Source organism: Acipenser ruthenus, chromosome 16 (genome assembly GCF_902713425.1).
Source record: "Acipenser ruthenus chromosome 16, fAciRut3.2 maternal haplotype, whole genome shotgun sequence".
NCBI lineage: Eukaryota > Metazoa > Chordata > Actinopteri > Acipenseriformes > Acipenseridae > Acipenser > Acipenser ruthenus.
In genome coordinates, this window is record NC_081204.1 from 30,776,042 (window position 1) to 30,800,332 (window position 24,291).

At 45.6% G+C, this 24,291-nt stretch overlaps 3 protein-coding genes across 4 annotated transcripts; 1 reads left to right on the top strand and 2 right to left on the bottom strand.

Moving 5' to 3' along the window:
* Positions 1–3,837: 3,837 nt before the first annotated feature.
* Positions 3,838–13,728, bottom strand: LOC117412276 (arf-GAP with Rho-GAP domain, ANK repeat and PH domain-containing protein 1). Of its 2 annotated transcripts, XM_058989398.1 has the most exons (24): positions 13,210–13,727; positions 12,389–12,577; positions 12,185–12,249; positions 10,693–11,692; positions 10,050–10,136; positions 9,683–9,826; positions 9,480–9,540; positions 9,266–9,386; positions 8,991–9,148; positions 8,528–8,634; positions 8,144–8,343; positions 7,945–8,030; positions 7,585–7,767; positions 7,246–7,420; positions 7,051–7,110; positions 6,665–6,788; positions 6,475–6,574; positions 6,161–6,353; positions 5,986–6,031; positions 5,339–5,526; positions 4,841–5,050; positions 4,461–4,566; positions 4,223–4,370; positions 3,838–4,117 (listed from the first exon to the last, which is right to left on the bottom strand). In XM_058989398.1, exons 2-24 carry the CDS (start codon positions 12,514–12,516, stop codon positions 4,064–4,066), a joined length of 3,744 nt encoding a protein of 1,247 aa, XP_058845381.1. In that variant the 5' UTR covers positions 12,517–12,577; positions 13,210–13,727; the 3' UTR covers positions 3,838–4,063. The 2 variants fall into 2 exon arrangements, with proteins under 2 accessions (XP_058845381.1, XP_058845382.1); XM_058989399.1 differs by lacking the exon at positions 10,050–10,136 and having other exon boundaries at positions 13,210–13,728.
* Positions 13,729–14,540: 812 nt separating this feature from the next.
* On the top strand, positions 14,541–17,843 carry LOC117412279 (PDZ domain-containing protein 11-like). Its single transcript, XM_034020502.3, has 6 exons — positions 14,541–14,671; positions 15,810–15,934; positions 16,474–16,614; positions 16,740–16,838; positions 16,988–17,048; positions 17,361–17,843. The coding sequence occupies exons 2-6, from the start codon at positions 15,842–15,844 to the stop codon at positions 17,393–17,395; spliced, it is 429 nt and encodes a 142-aa protein (XP_033876393.3). The 5' UTR covers positions 14,541–14,671; positions 15,810–15,841; the 3' UTR covers positions 17,396–17,843.
* A 1,799-nt stretch (positions 17,844–19,642) lies between these two features.
* LOC117412277 (START domain-containing protein 10-like) lies at positions 19,643–23,929 on the bottom strand. The gene is made up of 6 exons (XM_058989400.1): positions 23,104–23,929; positions 22,086–22,233; positions 21,254–21,357; positions 21,029–21,146; positions 20,792–20,844; positions 19,643–20,418 (listed from the first exon to the last, which is right to left on the bottom strand). The coding sequence occupies exons 1-6, from the start codon at positions 23,290–23,292 to the stop codon at positions 20,203–20,205; spliced, it is 828 nt and encodes a 275-aa protein (XP_058845383.1). The 5' UTR covers positions 23,293–23,929; the 3' UTR covers positions 19,643–20,202.
* Positions 23,930–24,291: the final 362 nt, after the last annotated feature.

Consider the following 24,291-nt stretch of genomic DNA (forward strand, 5'->3'; position numbering starts at 1 on the left):
CCCTCCTTCTCCCTCTCCCTATTCTCTTTCACACAATTTCATCCCCCCCCCTTAAGCTAGCTCCACTTTGTGCGCTGAATGCTAATGGATTCAGTGAATAGATGCTAGATGTGAACAGTGGTGATGAGGCGCTGGTAAGGGGAGAGAGAGAGGGAGAGAGAGAGAGAGCGAACACAGTAGGTATTTAGCTAATAATGTATCATTACGGGATTTATTTAGACAGACGTGGGACACATTAAGGAAACTTTTCTCTAATTCTGTTATGGAGTGAATGTTATAAAACCCTTACAGTGTGTTTTGGTGAGAGTATTTAGTCACAGGCTGAACCAAACGATTAGACTGTGCAGTGGAACTGGTGAAGAGTTTAGTATTAACAAATTTGTATTTTTCTTGTATTTCTTTAAGGAAACACAACACAAATATTCTTCCATTCCCCTTTACATGCCCACATTTCTTTTTTGGGGGTGGGGTCAGTATTTAAGACCAAACAGACGTACAGTTGCCCAGGGTAAAGTACATTTTATATAAGCTGTCTTTGACGCACCTAACTTTGGCTTGTCACCAAATTCTTACCGGCATCACTTTGAAAGTTGTAACACATCAGGTTCCAGTCCAAGAGTTTTGAATAAATAAAGTTTCACCACACCTACTTACTTGGACTTGAACACAGGTGCACGCCTACCAGAGGAGAGCTGTTTTAGAGACGGGGGAGGAGAAGTGAGTGCTTGAGAGACTGTTCACGTCTTAGTCTGAACCTGTCACTGCGAGTGGAGGTGGCTGCTCTCAGGGGTATTCCCCATTCCAATATTCAGGTACAGCAGGTATAGCCAGGTGCACGCAGTCACACACACGTAACGTAAAAGAGGCTCTTTTATCAAAGTCTTTGTTTTTAAAGAAAGGTATCACACAGGTTTTGACCTCCACAACACACAGTACCAAAAGCTTCAAACGATACCTGGTGTTTCTTTGTGAATGCATGTGAAACTGAACTCTGTATATCTGCCTGCTGTTTTTCGTTATGCTGCTCATCTGCAGCCATTTTGAAATGCTGCAGTTGGGGTTATATTTGAAAATCATCACACCCAGAATCATTTGGATCAGCCTGCTGGATTCTAATGAGTGTTGGAGTGCCTGCAGAGAAATCAACTAAGACCCATACTTTCCTTTGTTAACATATCAGGGCCTGTTCTCGATGATTGAACCTGTTTTCAAAGTCTATGCACAGCTATACCTAGAGAATGGAGCATCCAACTTGAATGAAACTTGGTACTGACATTTCTGAGCATAAACTCTTAGTTCTCAGAAACTTCTTGTTTGTGTGGCTTTGCTGAAACTGCATGGACAGTCAATGAAACGTCTGAAACGAGAGCTGAAATCATTGGTGGGGATACCTGTGTTAAATATACTGTATATTCAGTCGCATTAAAACCAAAGCAGATATAATGAGATGCCATTTTTTGGACGAGAAGACTTTGCCAATGCCTTGAACTGCTAAATATCTAAGAGATGAGCGTTTAAAGTTGTGGATGAAGAAACAAATGGCCACATTACAAAATACAGTATAAAGACATTGAGAACGAATTATCAGCCGAACAGAATCGTATTTGAGTTCTGTTTTAGAACCACTGAAAGAATGCCTCATTATGAGCGAGCAGGAGAAGGATACAGCTAGCAACAAGGATATCGACTCAAACAGTATTTCCTGGTACTAACAGTTCAATATGGGCTGGTTTTCAATCTCACAAATATTGACTGCCAGCCAGACCTTGACATAAAGCAAAAACAAAACAAACCCATATCAGATAGCAGCTATCCCATGCCAACACACTGTTTGCAATTCAGAACTTATCATTATTCATTCCATTCTGCACTCACACTGCAGAGTCTTTACCTGAGAAGGGTGAACACAACGCACCAGCAAAGCAAACAGTGCTTGTGTTACACCAAGGAGTGGGCTGAATCAGTGACTGGTCTTACAGATAGGGGCTGGAGTTTACAGTAGACCTGGCATCAATAATGACATGGAGATATTTTAATAATGACTTTGGTTTTGGTGCCCTAGTTTATTTTTATTTTTTTGTTTTTGTGTGTGTGTGTGTGTACTTAGAGAGCATCAGGAAAATTAAACAGCAAGGTTCAGAAATAAGATAAGACATCTCTCTGCGGAGGTTAAAACGGCTCACTCATTATGAGTTCGCACATTTTCATCGATAATAGTTGCTGTATTTTCCTATGACTGCTTACAGTGAAGAAGATACAGCTGATGTCAAGATATCTGATAACAAATGGGACTGACCACTAAAATCGAGGTGCAAGGATTGAAATAGCACGTAGCGATATGCTGATCAAACTGACATCACAGCTGAAACCAAAAAGAATGGGCAAATACTGTTGTAATGCAAACTGTTCCCTGAATATCAAACTTCATTTGATCTACAAAAACACTTTATTAATATTATTATTATAAAAGCTCTCCAGTGAAAATATGGAAGGGCTTTATTTATGGTATTTCGGCTTTCAAATTGTGCTCCTTGTGTGTTGCCTAGTTTTGGAGATGGTTAGACCCAGTTCTAGAGGAGTGGATGTACCATAGGGAAGCATAGGCTAGTGAAGCAGGCTAGTGAAGCACTCAGAAGACAAGACTGTTTAGAGTCTTTGAAATTAGCAGCAAAATCTTTAAAATCAATGATACCTAACAGGGAATCAGAAACAGGATGGCTTTTTATAAATAGCTGTACAGAAAGCAGGTGTGTGAACAGCCATGGAAATAAGACTCCCATTGAGTAGCAGTTTGATGCATTCCTGGTTTTACTATGAGTTTAATAAGAGACACCTGAGTTTGCCTATACACTGTGGTTAATCAAGCTCCTAGTAAAACCTGGAATGGGTGAAACTGCTATGGGCGGGGGAGTAATTTGCTTGTTCAAATTCATTCCATTACTTGTAATTTATTGGGAAGTGTTTGTTCATGGGAATGGCAGGTGTGGGCATTGATGTTTTTGTATTGTATCTGTGTGCTTAATTTCTCAGTGTTGTGTAAGGACAAAGGGCATACCCAGGGGCAATAAAAAACCTGGTATTTCTTTATATACCTCGGGTACCACGAAAAAGATTAGCTGTTGTTGCATAAAGTCACTGCAAGCCAACAGGTGTTTATATATGTACGGCATTTTGAAATGCTGTGTAAGTAGAAGTGTGCATCCGTATATATTGTACATGCTGTATTTTGTTGTTGATATTTATATTTACAATGAAATGACGCCTCTTATCACTACTCATGCCCTGTGCAGTAGTAAGTTTGACTACTTTCCACCCTATCGTTTCCTGTTTTTTTTTTTTCGACAAATGTTTTCAATTGAAGTAACAAATGTCTTGCTTCAACAGTCAGGCCGAATCAACACATTGGCGCTGAAGAGATAAACACGGCACATTACACATTAACTGATGATTTGTTTGTAAACTTCCCGGAGCACGGCTTCGTCGCATTTAAAATGCACTTACTTTTCCAGCTCCAAAAGTCGTTCTTTAGAGCGTTTCAGTGTGACGGCTGTATTGTAGGTGCCGTGTGTGAAGTAGCGAGGGTTAGCTCTGGCTATAGAATGAGAATCAGCAATGGAATGTTTAATCACAATTTCACAAGTGATTCTCCAGATGATAAACGGACAGAATCGGATACTCTCAATAACACATGCTAAATACAGTTAACAGCGAGTTTCATGGCAATAGGCTAAGCAGTTCATTAGATACATGCACACAACTTCAGAGTAACACACAGCTTCTGCACTGGCAGGGACTGTACACCAGGGTGGGTGTGCACTCAAAACAATACAAGCAATGTATCAACACATGTCTTATTTATTATTAATATTCACATCTTCTGCAGAATATATAGGAAGCAATTCTCTTGAGACTCCAGGGACTCTGTAATGAGAATGAGAACCATCACAAGCTGCTCCAGCAAACAAGCAAGCTTTAACTTTGAATAGAATTCAGAAAGGCAGTCAGAGTCACAGACACTGCAGGTAGGAATGAGGAGACCCTGAAACTGAGCGGAGATCCTTCATCAGAGAATCGTCAACAAGCCCCCAGCAGCACCCTCCTCCTCCTCCTCACCTCCCTAAACACAGAACAGAGAGCTACAGTTAAGGTCTGCACACTGCTGCACAGTATCAAATACTCTTAAGAAAGCAGCAGGCAGAGCGCAGGGCTACGTGTCTCTTACGTGGAACAGCACTGTGTAGTGTGTGATGAGCTCTCTGGTCAGCTTCACTGCGTCGGTGCTCAGGGCCTGGTCTGGGAACAGTGTGGGCACGAACACTAGGGCCAGGTTCTGAGGGGTCATGCGGTTCACCTGGCTGTGCGCCTGCACCCTGCGACAAGGGGAGAAGAGAACGCTACAGTGAGAATGCGCAGCGTGTGAGCATGCAGTGCGGAGTGAACAGCAGGGGCGAGTTGCTTACTGGTAGAGGTGTCCGAACAGCCTGCTCAGAATGTCTCTCTGCTCGTCAGACAGCTGCTCCAATACCTCCCGATACCCGTGCAGCCTCTCTGCCTGCTCAGGGATAGCTGCAGGGACAACAGCACGTTAACACATGATTTCACTTTCCTCTTACTTTTAACAAGCTGCAATGAGAGTGCTAACTGCGGTTTACTGCTGAGGGGAAATGGAACGTTTAAACACAGCTGACAGCCACTGAAGTGTTTCTCACTGTGCTGCTGTTTAGATCATCAGTTGTCCTACGCAATCCCAGAATGGAATGCGCCCTTCTGGAAATGACAGGCACAGCAGAGCCGGGGGCCAGCGAAGCGGGTCACAGAACAGTACAGTGTAATGGCACACCTGCAGATTGGAGCCAGTGGCTGAGGTGTGGCTCTGGAAAGAGTGCCCTGTGCAGCCTGAGGCATTGCTTCAGAGCTCCTGACACATCCACTACCCCCAGCTCCCCCTTCTCAAACTGCGCCCTGCAGGGGGTGCTGTGGAGCCCCTCCACCAGCCGAGAGATCTTCCCCACGTGGCCGCAGCGCCGGTAAATACCCTCCACGGTTAGACCTGGGCGAGAGGAGGACAAAAACGAAGACCTGTGATATCGCTGTGGTTCTGCGTGTAGGAGTGTAACATTCAGCTATTCAAACCATTCACAAGAGCTCTTTAAACTGTGCTTATGCTAGTATTTCCTGTTACAGATCAGTCAGCCCAAAGTTAACAAGTTTGTGACAACTGAAGAAGCAGTTCCCCTGATATATGTAAGCCTCTAATGTGTGCACTATAGCATAGTGATAGTAAACCAGACCGAGGATAATGATCCATGTAAAGATTAGACTGCACTCAGGACCTCACCGTGCTGTGTGATGTGGGAGATGCACCTCTCGATGGGGTCTGGCACTCTTGTGGAGCCTCGGCCCGGGCTGGGGTACGGGGAGCCCCCCACGAAGGAGGGGCTGGACGGGGAAGGTTGAAGAGCCTCCTTCAGCAGGACACCCCACTTCTCACAGGGCCAGCTGTGCTTAAACCGCAAGGACAGGGTCCTGCAGCCAGGGGGCAGAGTGTCAGGTGAGACAGAGACAGACAGGGCTGCTTCATGGAGCAGGGCAGGGGTGCAGGATGAAAGAGGAGTGCTTGTTTGATGTGTTTGTATTTAAACCCTAAAAGAGGATGACTTCACTGAATTACTTTGATTTTTGTATAAAAAATTTTTTTTTTTTATTGCATGATATTTTTGCACCCATGGTTATACTATACATTTACCGTGGTTTACCATGTTTATTAATATTCTTCACCATACTTTAATATTATTTACAATGCTTGCCTGTGCTTTACCATGCTTTCGCTGTGCTTTATTACACTTTGTTATGCTTTTACTATGGTAAAAGAGACTCACACACACACTGTTAGAGATTAATCACAGTCTCTTTTGTTTAGGATTTAATCACTAAATGATAAAGACAGAGACAGATATGTAATGGACTGTGCGTTCAGGAACAAACCTCTCTGGTGAGATGATTTCAATCATGTTCTCAGTCGCAATGTAGGCTGTGGGGGAAACACATACAATAGCTGGATTAATGTTTTTAAAGCACTCGCAATTAAAGATGGGAAACTGAATGTTTTGTTTTTGGATGGTATTCAGATGACTGGCCAGACGTGTGACAAGCTCCTTACTGCAGTTCTGTGACAGAGCCAGCCTCAGCCGGTCTCTCTGGCGCCCTCCTGTGAGGTAAAGCAGCAGTTCGGTCCCACGGAGTGCCGCCCAGGCGTCTCTGTGCTCCGGCCACTTCCCGTCCCTCGCGGTCACCCGGGAGAGACAGCGCACCCCCGCCAGCTCCGAGTCTGGCACTGGCCATGGCAGCAACACCTACGGGGCAAACACAGGGGGTAAACGGGGGGGACTGGGGTAAATCGGGCCACTTGTCATACTGAAGTACCCGAGTATACTCAGGTGCGAGTGGCCCCCATCTCTTTCTCCACCCCGATACCTTGGCGATGTGTCGCAGGTGAGTTCTCAGGGTCTCCTGGTCATCTGCTGAGCACTGCAGCCTCTCTTTCAGAATCTGCATCTCAAACTCATGTCTTTGCCTGCAGGGAGAGGGGGAGAGCGGGTGAGGGGGCGAGGGGGAGAGAGGGAGAGAGATCCTAACCTCCTCACAGTCTCAGGCCCTCCCTTACCCTGTGGAGCAGTCACAGAGCGAGGTGACGTCCCTCAGATTGAGAACCTCGCAGGGGGCAGAGTCGACCTCCTCCGAGAACACAAGCTTGTCTTTGTCCAGTTTGCCCTGGAACTCCTCAGTGTCTGCAAGCACAGCAGATCACGCTCAGGCCACGTCCACAGTAAACTGCCGTGCCCTTTACTATGCAGGAGCTCCTCATCGTTCACTGTTTGGATCATTTCATGGTTTTTATGTGTATGACAGATTGCGAAATGGAGGAAGGCACTGTATTAAAATGCAGCTGGGGATCAACATGGTTAGTCATGTTTGCATAACTTGGAGGACAGTTTTCATTTTCGTTTGTTTGTAATAAACTGAACAGTTTCTAAAGGAAGGACACGGTACCTTGTACAGAACGGTTCTCTGGAGGGGAAGGGTCAAGCCCAACGTCTTGGAAAGGGGCCTCTGAGAACACAAATACAATGTTATATACCGTAGCAATCAACTTTCCAATACAAATCCGTCCTACCGTTAGCATTCCACGTTATGGTGCATTATCCGGCCACACTTCGAAACAGGGAGCCGCGTTCAGCACAGTACCTGTGAACTGGTTCTGGCGCAGCAGCTCGGCCTGCATGGCCTGCCCTGCCTGCTCTGCCAGGGAGATGGGGGATGGCTGGGAGGGCTCCCCTGGGTGAATGCTCACCCGCGCCCCGGAACACAGCAGGGCCAGTGTCTCCGACACATCGGCAGTCATCCCCACCTCACACAGACGCTGAGGCAGAGAGAATGAGACTGGGCGTTAGAGAGAGAAAGAGACTGAGAGGGAAAGATACTGGCACTATACACCACCTCGCAGCTGAGAGAGAGAGAGAGAGAGAGAGAGAGGGGGAGGAAGGGAGTAGGCAGTGTGTTGCTGTGGACAGCATGGGCTCCTACCTGGTGCAGCTGCTCCTGGCTCCTGTACAGAGGGTGCAATTGCCGGTAGCGGCCCTGCTTGTATTTGGCCCAGATGAACGCCCGGCGCTGCTCCGCAGAGGATTCTGGGCAGATCTGTTCAGCGGGCGGCACCTGATCCCCCCAAAGCTCATTGGCTGACTTGTTCCCGAACAGAATGAACAGCTACAAAAAAAAAAGGTAGCATCCCTGTTTAACACGGCTTTTACTTTCCGACAGACCAGGCAAGTCAGGGCGAAAATCCGTTTTTTTTATTGTCGGTGATTTAGCGAAAGACGTTTTGCAAACTGGTTTTTGATCTGTTGTCCCCGGGTGACAGAGTCCTTCTCTCAGATTCCCTACCTGAATGAGTGGCTCTGTCCACACGCTCTTGTCCATCTTCAGACTGCGTACCTTGGAGACAGCGGTCCCCATGGCACGGTGCTGACCTGGAAATAAACCATGCTGGGGTTAGTGAAGACCAGTGCAGATCACAGGTAATCCCCTCCCTCCAGTATCCAGTCTAGCCCCTCCTTCTCCCTGCAGCCCCTGCACCCCCGACCTGCACAGTTGTCACAGATGACGACGAGCAGGTTCACAGAAGCCCACTCTGGGTCAGGACTCCAACAATCGGCACAGTTTCGATTCCATGTGCTCCCCCAAACGCGCTCCGCCACCTCACTGCAGGACAGGGCACTCTTCACAGCCTGGGACAGTGAGCCCAGCCAGGCAACCAGCTCCCAAGAAGAATCTGCAGTGAAACTGAGAAGGACAGGGAGGGGTTAATGAGGGACACAATCCACCACACGCAGGACTGGGTGCTCCTGAGGGGGTCAGGACAATAAGCAGCTATCACGACATTATTGAGCGTGTGTTTAGCAAACACGTGATGGGTGTGCTAATCTCTATAGAGAGAACCCCCAGCCTCGCTCGTCTCCACTCTCACCTGAATATCTTGTAGGGAGTGGTGAGGTCGAAGCTGTGTCTGCCTGTCTGCTTCGCCTGGGACACGTTCATGTTGATCGCTGTCATTGCAACGCCTTCTCTGAAATCCTGGAAAAGGCAGAGGATGGAATAGAATCAATAAAGATCTGTAGTACAGGCAGACAGACGGAGGGGGGGGGGGGGGGGGGAGCAGAAATTCGCCTTTTCATATTACAGTACACAGGAAATACCAGACCTGCTGTAAAGAATGGTAAAGACTGCATGGCTTTGTGTGGCCACTAGATGTCACCCTGGCCATAATAAACAGAAAATGAAACAGTACTGAACCCATCCAGTGTTTGGTTATTTAACTCCTATTGTATATTCAACGTTGTGTGTTAAGATTGATAAGACACGTGAGCCTCCTTCCTGACACTGATCCCCTCTCTCTACCCCTCCGTCTCCTCCTCCTCTCCCTCACTCACCTCCTTGTTGCGGTAGACCCACAGCCTGAGCCCCTTCAGCACTGCGTACACCTTGGTTCGGAGCTCTCTCAGACCCAGGGGGCCGTGCCGCTCTATCTGCTCTGGGGTCTCCTCCTTCTGAGGGGTTCCCAGAGACCTCACCCACCCGTCACGAATTCCTGCCAGAGCACCTTTCTGTTAATAAAGATCCTGTACACTGCGGACTATTGATCTCATCGTACAATTAAAAAAAATAATAGCAAAATAATGGCAAGGCTAAATTAATCTTATCTTACCCTCACTGGCTGTCAAAAACTCATACTGCTTCTTGAGTGTGGACACAAGGAACTTGCACCCCTCTCCTGGCCAGACATTAGTAATGCAGGACACAGGAAAGACTGTCTCTGTAAACTTGTCCTGTGGTATAAAACAGAAACACATTTCCGATTCGCTACGTGAAACAGGTGACCCTTAAGAAGGGAAGCTAGGAAAGGTGGATGCTAAACTCACTGTGCGTTTCTTGAACATGGACAGCGTCTTTCCATTGAACTCGACCCACATCATCTTGTGCCTGCAACGACGAAACAAGTTCGGACTCTTAACTGCCCCAGCCGTTCAGCCTCAGGAGCACAAGGCTCGGTACAGCAGCTGGACTAGCGAATGTGCCAAGAGGGATTCAACAGACTCCAAGTGGCTGTTACTGTTATAATGACCTTCTTGCCTGCCACACCTCCAGCCAGCCGGACCTACAGGCCACACTGCCTCCTCGTGGCATCTGCTCCCTGGGTTGGTCGACGACAGTCATCTGGCAGTCAGCAAAGCGCTGCTTCCGACGGCTCACACGCATGCTGGCAGTGCTGCAGAGAAACCAGAACAAAAACGAGTTGGGAAGAACACGGACACATCTCTCTCTGCTCGGACACTGCCGATGTTCTGTCTGATCCTCCGTCACCAATAAATAACCCCAGGGCAAAACCTCAGCTGGTGTATTAGACTGTTCAGATCATGAAAACAGATCCGCTGCCATGAACCGCTGCCACATGATCTTAGGAAAGGGTTCATGCTGGAAGTGGCTCTTACTGTCGTGCGCAGGACCCGGGCTGAGAGATTCGACTGTCCCGGGTCTTGGGCTGTCCCGACTCTGTTGTCCCCTCCTGGGAAGCAGAGCTGAAAGAGAGGGAGCGTAAGGCAAGCAACAGGAAGCAGGAAACAAAAGAGGGATCCATTTATTTGTAAAACTAAGCCTACCTACAAGTTTAATGTAGTCAAATAAATAAAAAAAAATTGGCTACCATTACACAGCTGTTTCTGCGCAACTAGAAACAGCGTGAGTTTATAAGATTGAAGAGCCTTGTATCAGGTTAAAGAGATACGGCTTACTTTATGTGCTGTACCTTTTGGCTCAGCGTTGGGATCGTATGACCTCTGACAATCTACTTGAGACGCCACCATCAGACACTGGAATAAAACCCTCTGTTCTCACGACGGAATAAAGAAAACCCGAGCTACTTTTAGAGAGGAAAGGGAACTTGTTTTTCTCCAGTGGAAGACTATAAACATAAAGATGAAATTCACATTTTCACCCACATCTTTACTGACCTATAACAGCAATAATACCATCCATGAAATATGGACCAATTTGGCAAATATAAGGCCCATCTAGCATTTCTCTCTGGGTTAGGGGCTATTGTTGACCCTCCTTCTCCCTAGACCCTTCACTCACCACATGGAGCGCCTCACACCACCTTCTCCAGACTCCTCTGTCACACCCAGCCTGTCCCCCTGGTGATTGCTTTGAAGATCAGTTTCAGAAATCAAGGGGTTCTCTTGAGTCTCAGCGATTCCATCAGAACTCATTTTGCTTTGACTATCCGGGGACAAATCAGAGCTGAGTTTGTGTGGAGATTCTGTAGAAAGATCCGGAGCGGGTTTGTGATCAGGAGCGTTAGAAAGATCAGCACTGGGACTGCGTTGCGATTCATCACAGTCAGAGCTGGGCTGCTGTTGAGATGCTTCAGAGCCAGCGCTGGGAGTTTCTGATTCACGAGAAGAATAATTGCTGGTTCTGGGCTGAGGTTCTGTAGAAGGATCTGCAGTTGGGTTGCATTTAGAGTCATCAGCATCAGAGCTGGGTTTGTCATCAGAATCATCTGGAAGAGCAAAGCTATGTTTGACAGAACCATGAGAAGGATCAGCTTTGGGTTTCACTCGAGATTCTGGAGTTAGACTGCCACTGCATTTGTCATCAGATTCAGTATCAAGATCCTGAATGGGTCTGTCATTAGAATCATCAGCAAGATCATTGCTGGGTTTGTCAGAACCATTAGAAAGATCAGCGTTGGGTTTCACTTGAGAGTCTGTAGAAAGCTCATTGCTGGGTTTGTGATCACATTCATTAACATCAGCTTCAGTAGACAGATTAGCGCTTGATTTGTGATCAGAACCACTGGACAGATCAGCAGCGGGTTTGTGATTGGAACCATTGGACAGATCAGCACTAGGTTTGTGATCGGAACCATTGGACAGATCAGCACTAGGTTTGTGATCGGAACCATTGGACAGATCAGCACCGGGTTTCACCTGAGATTCTGTAGAAGGATCTGTGCTGGGCTTGTGCTGAATTTTGGGAACATTAGTTTTCTGTTCGGGTTCGTTGGAGCCATCAGTGTTTGGCTGGGGCTCAATTTCGTTGGATACAGGAGAACTGGGTTTGGAGTTGACTCCTAAGGATCACACAGCATTATATTACAATACAAGGATATTACAAAGCATTAGTGAAACAACATAAAGCAGATTCAACAACAACACAGAGAGGTTGTTATAATATCTGTCTTGGGTGAGGCTGTTTGGAGATAAGCGATGATGTCACACATTCCAATCTCATTTTAGATACACAAGTTCCTCATCCAGTCCAACATTGAAAATCAGATTTTAAGAAACTATAATCAAATACATAAATGTATACAGATATTTATAATAACATTATATTATTAAATGTATATTTGTATATTTAAGAAGGTTTTAGTAGTTTTGTTTTTGTCTATAGTGTGAAACAAATTGAAGAAGATCCTGCGCATTACAGCTTTGCTTCCGGGAATGTAAACAAACTGAACCATCAACAAGGTTAAACTAGCGAATAATATTGTGGCAAACAGACACCAATGTACAATTTGTGTACATTTTTATTTGAATAGTGTAAAACAGTGTGTTCTCACCCTCTTTGCTGGACACTATTTGTATCTGCGGCATTTCAGATTCTAAAATGCTGCAAAGTGATTTCCTGCAACAACAAGAAAATTCTATATGAGACTCTTGTGCTGTAGATACCTGGCCATTGCCAATCCACTGGGGCAGCAAAGTACAAAAAACATCCATCCCAACTCACAGTCTTCATAAAAAACCAATGAGAAGCTGCTCACCTCCTGGGCTGCGGGACAGGGGGGGCTGTGCTCTGCTCTGAGAGGGTACTCTGGGTGCGCTTGCGAGGTTTGGGTACCGGGTACGTCTGTCCCGCTGGGGGGACCACCCTGGGGAGGGGTTTGGACATGCTGTCAGACACTGAAGTGAGAGCTGTGGCTGAACTGAGCTGACACAGGGACCGTGTACGTCTGGAAAATAGAGATGAGTGACAGATGAAATTACCTTTAGGGAATGTAAACAAACAGGGTGGTTAACAAGCACTGCTTTCTGATAAACTAGAGTGCGCACAACGCACCACCAGACACATTATCCACCTTGGTCAAATAATAACCCAAGCAGGCATGGGGCTAATAGGACTTGCAGTATCTGGAGGTAAACATTATTATAAAAAACAGAATTTAAACTGCAAATGATCTTTTACACAAAACGTTGTATCTATGAAATGTAGATTTTTAGCTTTCATTTTCAACAGCGGCTCATATGACATCATCTTCCTAAAATATTTCAAGACTGTGGTACAGCTTTTAAGTTATGCATTATTATATTTATTGTTCGGAAGTGTTTTAATAATTCACTTATTTGACAGCACTCAGTGCGTGATACTGCCGCCCATTCCTTTGATAACAGAAGTGTTTTGACCAGCACCACATTTTTTTACTTTGGTAGCTGAATCAGAACTATTTGTGCGCCACAAGGCTGGACACTAAACTTTAAGCTTGCTTTTGTGTATACATGTGACGGTACATGTCATAGACAAAACACTGAACCAAGAAGTACATTAAAACATTAAAAATAACTTGATAGACAAAAGTGCCCTTACCTTGGTATTTGTCGTTTGGCTTACAGGACTTGAAATAAACCTAAGAGATCGACTCGAAGCGGCTCACGAGTGCGACAGGTGTGGATCTTGTGACCAGCGTCGTACCTGTAATACAGGTTTTACGGGATGGAGCCGCGTTCCATGGAGAGTGATTAGATTGAGATTGAGAGTACAATCCTTTGCAGTGTTACCGTGCTGCTGAAATTACGACAGAAACTACAGATGGTGCAAGGACCAACTTACCCTAAAAACGATGCGTGCCTATTTCCTGGCTAAGCACTCTTAAATACAGTACTGCTGTAAAGGCTACGCACACACACACGCTGCAGTTGCCTCGACAACCGTATGGGCACTCGCTGCAGTTGTTTGTTGTACACACACACCTTTCATTACTGAAGTGAGTGTACTCCATGTTTAAACAAACCACTGAACTCGGGCAATCATTACATGGCGATCGTGAGGTTTTGTGTGACCACATGGAGGCTGTGTTTTTGTTTATGCTTTTGGAAGAAAGTACTGTACGTAACCGATCGACAGCTGGTCAAGCGCAGCTATGCTCTTTTCTGCAAAACCACCGGAGACGCCGTTTTGCTTTTTCTGCACTGCTAAGCGGTGACGATCTGCAGTATTCTTACCAATTTAAGTGCCCATCTTTCTTATCATGTTCCATTTGTCTTCATTTTAATGAAATAACAAAGTGTGTTTGTTTTTCTTTTAGGTGCACATTCATTTGTTCATACTTGTTAGCGTCTGTGACTAGTGTTCAGATCATGTAACTTCTTACACACATAAGCTGTGTTATATCCCTTACTTACACTGCATTGGACCAATCAATGTTAGATCCAGTCGTTACGTTAGCCAGCCACTAGAGCGCGCTGCACCACACCTGTCATCCAAGAATTTCATTATAAACATGTCGATGCAACACATACGTTGTCGTCCAAAACATACACGCAACTGCCATCTTTCTTCCAACCCTATATAGTAATAATAGGCAGATGTTACCACCAAGTGTTCACGGCACCAGTGGTTTGACTGCTGGCATTTCACTAAGTCAAATATAATATAAATATGTATCTTTCTTTAGCCCTGATAGTGATAGTTCACTGTGCCTTACTATGCAATGCTTTATCACGGTACACAATGCAGTCACACTGAGTGTACACGTAGCATAAAGTTCAGAAAAGATGCCAAATGGCTGGTGAAAGCTAAGGCAAGCAAGCACAGTCTCGGGTGCTATACAGTCTCTCCAAGCAAGGGCAGGTTAATAAAATTACTATAATGTGCTAAACTGACGACCTGAAACGAATCATGTCAGGCGTCGATACTCTCTGATCACATGACAAGGGAGGAGCGACGTGATTCCAGCAGCGAGGCTTCAGTAGTTACGCAACGAAACCGGACCAGCTGATGAGGTATTTTTTTTCTTGTGAGAGACTTACGCTTCAAAGTCAAGAATACGGTAAGTTTCAACTCCTAAAACAAAAACCAACAACACAAAAAGCGACTGACGGAGGCGGTTGGATGTGTTGTTTGATATTTCGTCACCAGATACACACTGTGTTATGTCGGAGTGAGCTTCTGTCTCAGCTGTGTTTGTGTAGGCGGTCTCCCCAGATCGGGTTCAGTGAGATTTTGTAAATGTTAAAATGCGTAACTGCTTGTCACATTGATAACCTGGTATATTTGTTGTTTTTCAGTGTCACAAATCAGGCTATATTTGTTTTTGGTTTTTTCGGTGTCTAAACTAGTATCGATTGCCTACAAATGTATAAATGGGGTTGCTCGACTGAATTGAAAGGCGATGTACACTGAGAGAGGCTAAATCAACTAGTTTCTTTAAACTTTTTGTTTTTGGACGCTTATATTTTGTTATCCACTGTCTGCACAGTGCTGTAGGAATGCCCAGCCAGGCACACCCTTATTAATATACCACTGCACCGCTTTCGGCGATTAACGGCCTTAACTGTAATTGCAGTGTACCCAAGCCTGACGTCATCCAACACCGATCATAAATCAACATTAACTAACTGTACACTTCACTGTACACGTCACTGTTCAAACTGCAGTGGCTGCAGTCACGCGTTTGACTATCAGTCTCGTATATTGGATGTTTTGAGTGGGGTTGTCATTCGTGTTCTACTGGTGCGCTCTGCAGTTCTTTCCCAGTTCTGTATCCTGGTCGGCAGTGAAGGAGTTAGGCATGCTCAGTGCAATGCAGTTTTGTGATTTAGTGTAACACACGGCATGCCAAAAAAGCACCAGATCTATGCGTGTGGTAAAATTGCTTCTTTTCTGCTCAGTATGTGTGCTGCAAGGTATATACAGATAGGATTTGATATTTTAGAGACATAATACTTGTGATTGTTCAGCTGCTTTCATTGAATTGACTAACAGTGACTTCAATTTAAATCATTTGTGTCCAGCGTGATGAACTAGTTTTTAACAGAATACTGCTAGTTTTGATCAAAGATGTGTTAGGATTGATTAAAAGGGAATTGGAATTGATTTTAAAACCTTGCTCACTTGCTGCTTTTTTTGAAACCCCTCCCTTGAGGAGTGTAATTTACATTTTTAATCAAGCAAGTGTTGCTCGACAGAATGAAAAAATAACCCAAGTTGTGGTGTTGCGATGGACCCCAGGATCCCGTACGATGACTACCCCCTCCCTGTGGTCCTCCTGCCATCCTACGAGAACCCACCTGCCTGGATCACGCCACAAGAGGTATGCCACCCTTAATCCACGAGGTGCGTAGAAGGAAAGGACCCTGCAGGAAAAGAAAACATCCAAACTGAAAACCTCGAAGCTACAGAAATCTCTGAGAGGCTGGCTTATGAGTTGAAGGCTGTCTGCTGTCACAAGCTAAAACTCGAGGATTTGACAAAAACTGAACTAATCAAATTTAATTTCATTATTTTATTAAATTAAAGCACTTAGGGCATTCCTGAAGTCATCTTGTGAATAACAGCATTATACAGTAGTTCGTGATCTTGTCAGGTTGTTTCACAGATCACATTATACACTAATTTTGGACTGCTTTAGCTAAGGTCACGTTAGGTAGCGATAATCAGGGTCTGTGAAACTCACCACTTAATTTGGGAGGCAAAGGAAAGCCAGCTGGCAGGGCAATCCTTTCAGTCTCTGGGACAAATGGATGCTAGCGATGGTGCAGTGATGCGCCTGTGTGTCTACACACACATCTCTATGAGATTCCGCCCTGTCTGTCCCTATAGACCCGCTCTGACCCTGCTCTCTGTTCACAGCGGATTCAACACCCTGACTACAATAATGAGCTGACGCAGTTCCTGCCCCGCACCATCGTGCTCAAGAAGCCCCCTGGAGCACAGCTGGGCTTCAACATTCGGGGAGGGAAAGCGTCCCAGCTGGGAATCTTCATCTCCAAGGTAAGGTCTTCATAGAACCCTATGGCACTCCGGTAGAACCCCATTCGGACGAGACTCCATTGTGTCGATACCGTACTTCCATGTCTCCCTGTTGATATTGAATGGCCTCTCTTTCTTGTTCCCAGGTAATCCCAGACTCAGATGCACACCGGGCTGGGCTGCAGGAGGGGGATCAGGTCCTGTCGGTGAATGAAATTGACTTCCAGGACATTGAACACGCCAAGGTGAGGGAAAGACACTTGGTATCGGTCTCTTCCATTGTAATCTGCTCTGTGTTCTGGCCTCAGTCTGCATTAAGAACAATCAGGCCCCTCATGTTACCTTGTTCCTCCCTTTTATAGCAGCGTGAACAGTTCGTTTCCTCTCCTTTCAGGCTGTGGAGATTTTGAAGACTGCCCGTGAGATCCTGATGAGGGTGCGCTTCTTCCCTTACAGTGAGTCCCACTTCTACCCTCAATCACAATCTAACTACCCCCTGTGCCATCGGGGTCTGAGGATCCCAAGCGCTCAGTGTGTCTGTCCTGTGATCGTGTGTCGTCTTTAGTCAGGAATGTAATGTGTTTACTGTGGGAGCCCAAGGTGAAGTCATTTGATGCAGGGTTCTCAGTTAAATCCCCTTGCTGTTCCAAACTAGTCTTTCACCATTGCAGGGAAGGGTCTTCCATGTCTATAATATATTTTATAATATGTGGGGAAAGATAGAGCAGCCACCTCACTGTATGTTTCCCCTCTCTTTTTCTGCCCAGACTACCAGAGACAGAAGGAGAGGACGGTCCACTAACAGAAGAGGTGACTGGAGTAACTGTGCCTGTGGGAAACACAGCTTTGTCTTGGTATTGAGACCATGGGGCAGCACGGGGGGCTGTGGGTGTTACTGACACACTCACACACCCACCGGTAACCATGCTGTGTGAAGAACAAGGCATCAGTGACACTGCAGTTTAAAGGACCACAGTCTTCAGAGTCATTCCTTTTCTGGACCTGCTTTTCAGCGATTGGCTAGGAAGGAAAGCAGCTCATTAATAATACCTGTGAGGGGGCGGGGCTGCTGAGTACTACTCCATTATTAATGAGCTGTGATTTCCCATGAGCCAATCCTGAGAGCATGGCCAGAGCGTGAATGCTGCTGTGATTCTGGAGTCTGCTCCTGGCGATGCCGAGACAAAATATGCAGTCGGCTACAAATGATATAGTTTTTAGGTACTAAGAATAAAATCAGATTTTGATCATACTGTAGTATTTATTAAAATGAATTATTATCTTAAGGGATGTTTTTAGGAATGGAGGATGTGTAGAGCATTAGTGGGCTGTGGTTGTTGCCTGGGAGGAGGGTTTACTAACTGTGTTGCATCTGCATTGTCCTATTCAGTGTGTGGATAAATATAGTTACAAAAACACACTGTTTTGAGGATGATGCATTGCTGTTGTCATTTTTAAACTGGTGCCCATGACAACAGTCTAGCGCTTCCAAATGAGGAGTCCTTTTAATTGGTTTCCGTTTGCTTCTTAATTGTTGAGCAATTAATTTGTTGTTCCAGCTGATGTACATGAGTGATTTAATATAAGTCAGGAGATTCCTTCTAATAAAACTCTCAATACTACTTTGTTCAGAAAATCTCCAAGGGCTATTATTGCCCTATTAAACCTCCACTGGGCCAGGGAGCAGTTCATTAATGTTGAGTGGACAGGTTAGTGAGGAGGAGCCCTGTGTTTGACAAAGATGGACGAAAGAAAGCCTTTTCATTAATACTATAGCATGGTTTCCTAGGGAGATGAAATGGGTAGGGGTACGAACACTCTCTTTATAATTCTAATGGTATTTTCAGTGCTGTATCTTACTCTGTTCTGTAGGTTTGTTTTAAATGGCTTAGTTTGAATCCTTGTTTTATTTTGCACCTGCAATCACACAAGGTCTGTGTCTTAAGGATCGACAAACTACACTGGAGCCATTAATTACCCAGTATGTTAACTAAAGAGCATTTACATTCAGAGGAGTTGTGTAAATGATAAGTTTGTTTTCCCGTTGCAAACTGGAGTAAGTGCTAAATAAACCTGCCCCATTTGAACAGGCAACACAGTGTGCAGTCCTAACATATCCAGAACAGTTCAAGCACCTGCTGGCTGCAGACAAAAGGTTTGATCCACTTGTGTCAATTCATCAAGACAAATAGGATTTTGCATAACTCAATTTGGTTATGTAAAAAAATAAGAGCAAAGCTACTTGTAATCCTGTTCTTTTTCATTGTGTAAGTGTTTCTATTGAGACATTCGTCACAGTCAGTCTAGTAACATTGCATAATAAACATAACCCAGGTGATGCAATAAGCCAAAAGCGCTTTCCAGCAGAGACAAATCAATGTTGTTAAGCCCCTTTGGCATATTCACTGTGAAAAATGAGTGATGTCAAATAATAGTTCTACCGCCCCTACCTTTTTCTCTTTGAACACATGTAGTATTTAAATGGGATTTTTCTAAAGCTCAGTACTACTGAGATGAAATAAAAGGATCTGGTGCTGCATGGCACAGCATGTTAAGAGTAATGAAGATCACAGCAGTGTGTCTGGCTGCCTTTCAGATCTGATAGGACTGCTCAACAGTCTGCCTTTATTTCTTGATTCCAATACTCCCTTTCTTCTGGGACCACGCAAATCTGTATCACAAGAGCAGTGCTGATAAAATATATATTATTACATTTTGGAGAGACCCTGGATGTTTCTTTACTTGCTCCGTAGATTACATTTCCCAGGCCAGGGGTTTGTACTGAACGGCTGTTTTGAAAACACTTTCAAAGCGATTCTACAGTCATTTCATTTTGTAAGAGAATCCTGGGCGCATGGGTCAAAGATGAATTTTGCATGAAATATGATAGAATCTGGTTTTTGAATATTTGCAGCGATGCCTCATTCTTCAGGTCTGCTGTTTCATCTTTCTCACTTGTAAAACCATCGGATCACTGACTAATGCTATTATAACACAAAACTAATAAAGACTCTGTACAGGTTGACTTTTAAAGAAAAAGATATCAAGGTTGTTTAAATACGGTGGAACCTCTCTATTAGGAAACCTGTACATATTTGGTCAGAAGTTGGGTTCAGTTTTAGTAATATTATTAATAAGATAAAAACATTATTGGTATTACTATGAAATTAAAATAATGGTGTGTTTTCTCACTAGTTACAGTTTCAATGTGATTTTGTTAAATCTTTTAGTTTTAAAAGCTCCTGCAGACCCATCCCTTTAAATTAAGAGAGTCACATTGTTAATAATGACACAGTACTTAAGGCACGGTTAATATTTATGGAATCAGAGAGGCATGTAGTATTTTTCCTCTAGTGTAAGTGAGCTTGGCAAATTGTGACAACGCCAGGTACAGTAAAACTGGCTTAACGGCATTCTTCAGAACAGTGACGTTAACTGCGCGCTAGGAGATCTTCTGGAGCTGGAGCAAGGTAGTCTGAAGAGTGAGAAGACTATTCCCCTAAGTGTCGTGCATTCTGTGATATAACCCTTAGCAACGACTTGACAACACAATCCCAAATGTAGTCCTTCAGAGCAGGAGCTTGTGGCTTGCAAGCCTGTCCTCTCAGCTCAGTTATCCTCTTCCCCCTCGCTCTCTCTCTCCTCCCTCACCGCGCTCTCGTCCACATTCTCCAGGGACTCTGTACGCTGGATGTCCAGCGCTGATAGGCTGAGGAAGGGGAGGGGGGCGCTCTGTTCGGGGTGAAGCCATGGCTTCTTGTTGGGAGAGTTGCTCTGTTTCCATTCCGCGTAGCACTGGCCTGCCCTGTGCATCTTCTTCAGGACCTAGAACAGAGAGAAAGGGAGCAGCGTGGAGTTATTCTGTGCTCTGGAACTGATCTGATAAGACAGGTCTTTTCCAGCACCGTGACTGACCTCTGTACATAGTTACGGTGTTTGTGCTATTTCCAGATTCCTGAAATAGCTCAGCCCCAAGGCCTCTGCAGACGTATCATAAATGGGGTAAGAGTTTTGAATGATTAACCGTGAGTTATGCTTTCGATTGTTCTCTTCATACCACCCGATCTGATACCCAACAAAAAGGAAGCAACAGCAAAGAGCAAAGTGTTGCCAGGGATCTGCCTGCACTGCGAGATATCGGATTTCATTACGAACTACATGAATCAGCCAGAGGCTGTAAAGAGGATTGGAGACTCACCTGGGGGGCCAGGTACTGAGACGCCTTGTTCACAAACCACTTTGGAAGCGACCCTGAAACAGATAGGGGTTAGACACACACACACACAGGAATACTCAATTACAGTGGGGTTACTGTTTTAGGAAATATAACACAAGCTGGATTTACAAGGAATTCACAGATCAGTTCAAGCCTCAGAGAGGTTCCTGTGTTCCGCTTTAGGTTCTTGCTGTCTCAGTAGAGCTAGGAAGGGTGTACCTCTGGGGTCTGCCTGGCACAGGTAGGTGAAGGTGCAGCTGTTGGGCCCAGTCGGCTTTATCAGGAACCCTGTAAGAATGGAGATCGCCCGCACCAGGTCCTTTCGAGGGGGGTACTTCTACAAAACAAACAGGGCAGAGCTCAGCTTCTGATTCACCGCTACAGAACACGTGTAGCTGTTTAAAACCGCATCCCTGGCAGGCTTGGATCACGCTAGATACCTACCGGATGTTTGACAGAGGAGTTGATGATCATGTACTCGTCATCTTTCACTAGCCAGGACCTCAGGGTCACCACATCTCTGTTCTTCAGTGGCTTTGGGCACCTCCCTGACAGCAAACACAAAAACTGTGTCAACAGCAACAGAACGAGCTGGGGGTCTGGGAGGCAGTGTGGTCTAGTGGTTAGGGCTGAGAGACTAGGATGCAGTGTGGTCTAGTGGTTAGGGCTGAGAGACTAGGAGGCAGTGTGGTCTAGTGGTTAGAGCTGAGGGACTAGGATGCAGTGTGGTCTAGTGGTTAGGGTTGAGGGACTGGGAGGTAGTGTGGTCTAGTGGGTAAAGCAGAGGGACTGGAAGTCAACGTGACCTTATGGTTGGAGTTCAGGGACTGGGGGGCAGTGTGGCTCTGATGACCGGAGTTCAGGGACTGGGGGGCAGTGTGGCTCTGATGATCTGAGTTCAGGGACTGGGAGGCAGTGTGGCTCTGATGATCGGAATTCAGGGACTGGGGGGCAGTGTGGCTCTGATGATCGGAGTTCAGGGACTGGGGGGCAGTGTGGCTCTGATGATTGGAGTTCAGGGACTGGGGTGCAGTGTGGCTCTGACGATCGGAGTTCAGGGACTGGGGGCAGTGTGGCTCTGATGATCGGAGTTCAGGGACTGGGGGGCAGTGTGGCTCTGATGATTGGAGTTCAGGGACTGGGGGGCAGTGTGGCTCTGACGATCGGAGTTCAGGGACTGGGGGCAGTGTGGCTCTGATGATCGGAGTTCAGGGACTGGGGGGCAGTGTGGCTCTGATGATTGGAGTTCAGGGACTGGGGGGCAGTGTGGACTCACAGGAGTAGTACCCCACGTCTGCGTTGATGGTGATCCGTGCAATATCAAAGCTCTCTATGACGTTGGTGTCCCATTTCCTGCGGTACTCCCCGTCATGAAGAACATCGTACATGCTTGCAGCAGAGACATCCTTCATTACCATTCTGCACTGGAATTACAATGAGGGACAACAGTGAGTGACAGGCAGCAGGCAGACAGCCTGTAATTCAGGGAGTTAGAGAGGAGGAGGCACTGGCTGAGAGAAAGCTGGGTTATAACCCACTGTTGATCGCTACCTAAATAAACATCCACTGCAATCCTCCTAAGCTCACAACAACAAGTGCAATTTTGACAGATAAGGGTTGATTAATATTGTATTTTATCTGTGTTCCTGTCAGTTGAGGTTTTAATGACAGTATACTGCGACAGGAAGTACCACCGAAATCAGTAAGGGAGAGAGAGCGAAACGAAGATACACAGTAAGGTACTGAGGGTCAGTGCAGCGCGTCACGAACTCGTCATTCAAAATCGGCTTTCTTGTGACAATAATAATTGGTTACCAAAAGCTATTTGACCACGTTTTGTTCATTTGCATTGTAAAAGAAATCTTTTTTTTTTTTTGTACTGCGTGCAAGTCTAAAGTCAACGCGGCGTGTGAAGGCTTTATTATTATTATTATTATTATTTATTTCTTAGCAGACGCCCTTATCCAGGGCGACTTACAATCGTAAGCAAAAACATTTCAAGCGTTACAATACAAGTAATACAATAAGAGCAAGAAATACAATAACTTTTGATCAAGTAAAGTACAAGTTTGACAAACCACAATTCAATAATACAGCACTGACACTAATACAGCTTTGTACCACGTACTCTCGTCGCATGACTGGTTTTCATGGTTAGATGTTTGTATGGGACATTTTCACGAACATTTAAATACTGGTGCAAACAGGCTATGTACATATTAATAGCACAGATCTGGTACAGTATTCTTAAGAAATATAACTTCTGAATCGCACACATATTCTACTTTACTTACTTTGATCTTGTGAATTTTCACTTGGTTCTGGCTCCGGTCGTGATGAGCAGGTGTCGGGGGAGGCAAGTCGATCCAAACCTCCATGCCCGATTTACTGTATTTATTGACCCAGCCTTCTTGAGACTCGCACTGTCCTTGGAACCGAGAAAAATCCGAGTCATCGGGCACTTTCACGGAGCCCTGAGCCATCTGTGTGAATCCACCAGTGGAGAGGGAGTGCGCAAGCCCAGTGCAACGGGAGAAAGGATGGGAAGCGACCCAAAGGAGAAAGCGGGGTTCTGCGTTCTAGCGGATCGGAACCAGGGACAAACGAGAAGCACTGTAGCTTTCTTTTTTTAGTTTCAGAGCAATTTGGACCCGTGGTACTGTGACCGTGCCACGGAACCCATAAACTGTTTTCCGTGTGTATTTTCCAGCAATCCACCCGCTGATTAGCGCCGGCTTCCCCGGGAGTTCAGGCTGCTCTTCCTCCTGGGTCCTCCTTTCTCGCAGACAAGCGACACACTATATCCCGACTCCCTGGGGCGAAACTTCCGTGAATTACGGCAGGTGCAGCAGATACGTGCGCAGGTCAAAGACAAACAAGTACGCAAAATGTTGCTCTCCTATGTAGACCCGGATCAGGTATTATTCCGAGAGTGTGAGGACTCTACAGGTACGCACTGGTCCAAAGGTTCCGAACTCGCAGCTTGCCCCGGGGAATCCACTTACAGCCCGTAGAATGTCCAAGAGCTACGCAGCACACCTGGCTCAGCGGAGTTCGACGCAATACAAACCCAGGCGACATCGTTAACCCCGCCCTCTTGGACAGGATTGGTCTGGTCGGAGCATCATTTTTTATTGCTCAGGTGATGACAATCGTTTACCTGTCGCTATGGGTACGAATCAGGCCTGTCTAAAGTTGGCTTTGTGATTGGTTGATTATGAAACATATAAAAAATACAGCACAGACCCCTTTAGGAGACTCGTCTGCTTCTCATTGGCGAGAAGTCACACCTTCCAGAACAGTTATAGGTTTTACGTTAATTATTTAATTCTCTACCACTGGTAGAATCACATTAATAAAATCAGGCATGTATCTATACGCAGGACCCAGAGAATGGACACAAAAGCAACACCAGCGCTGGAGCACATACTTTTGCAAAAACTGGCTCATCCCATACATTTTGATAGAGGCTTGTCGGGAGC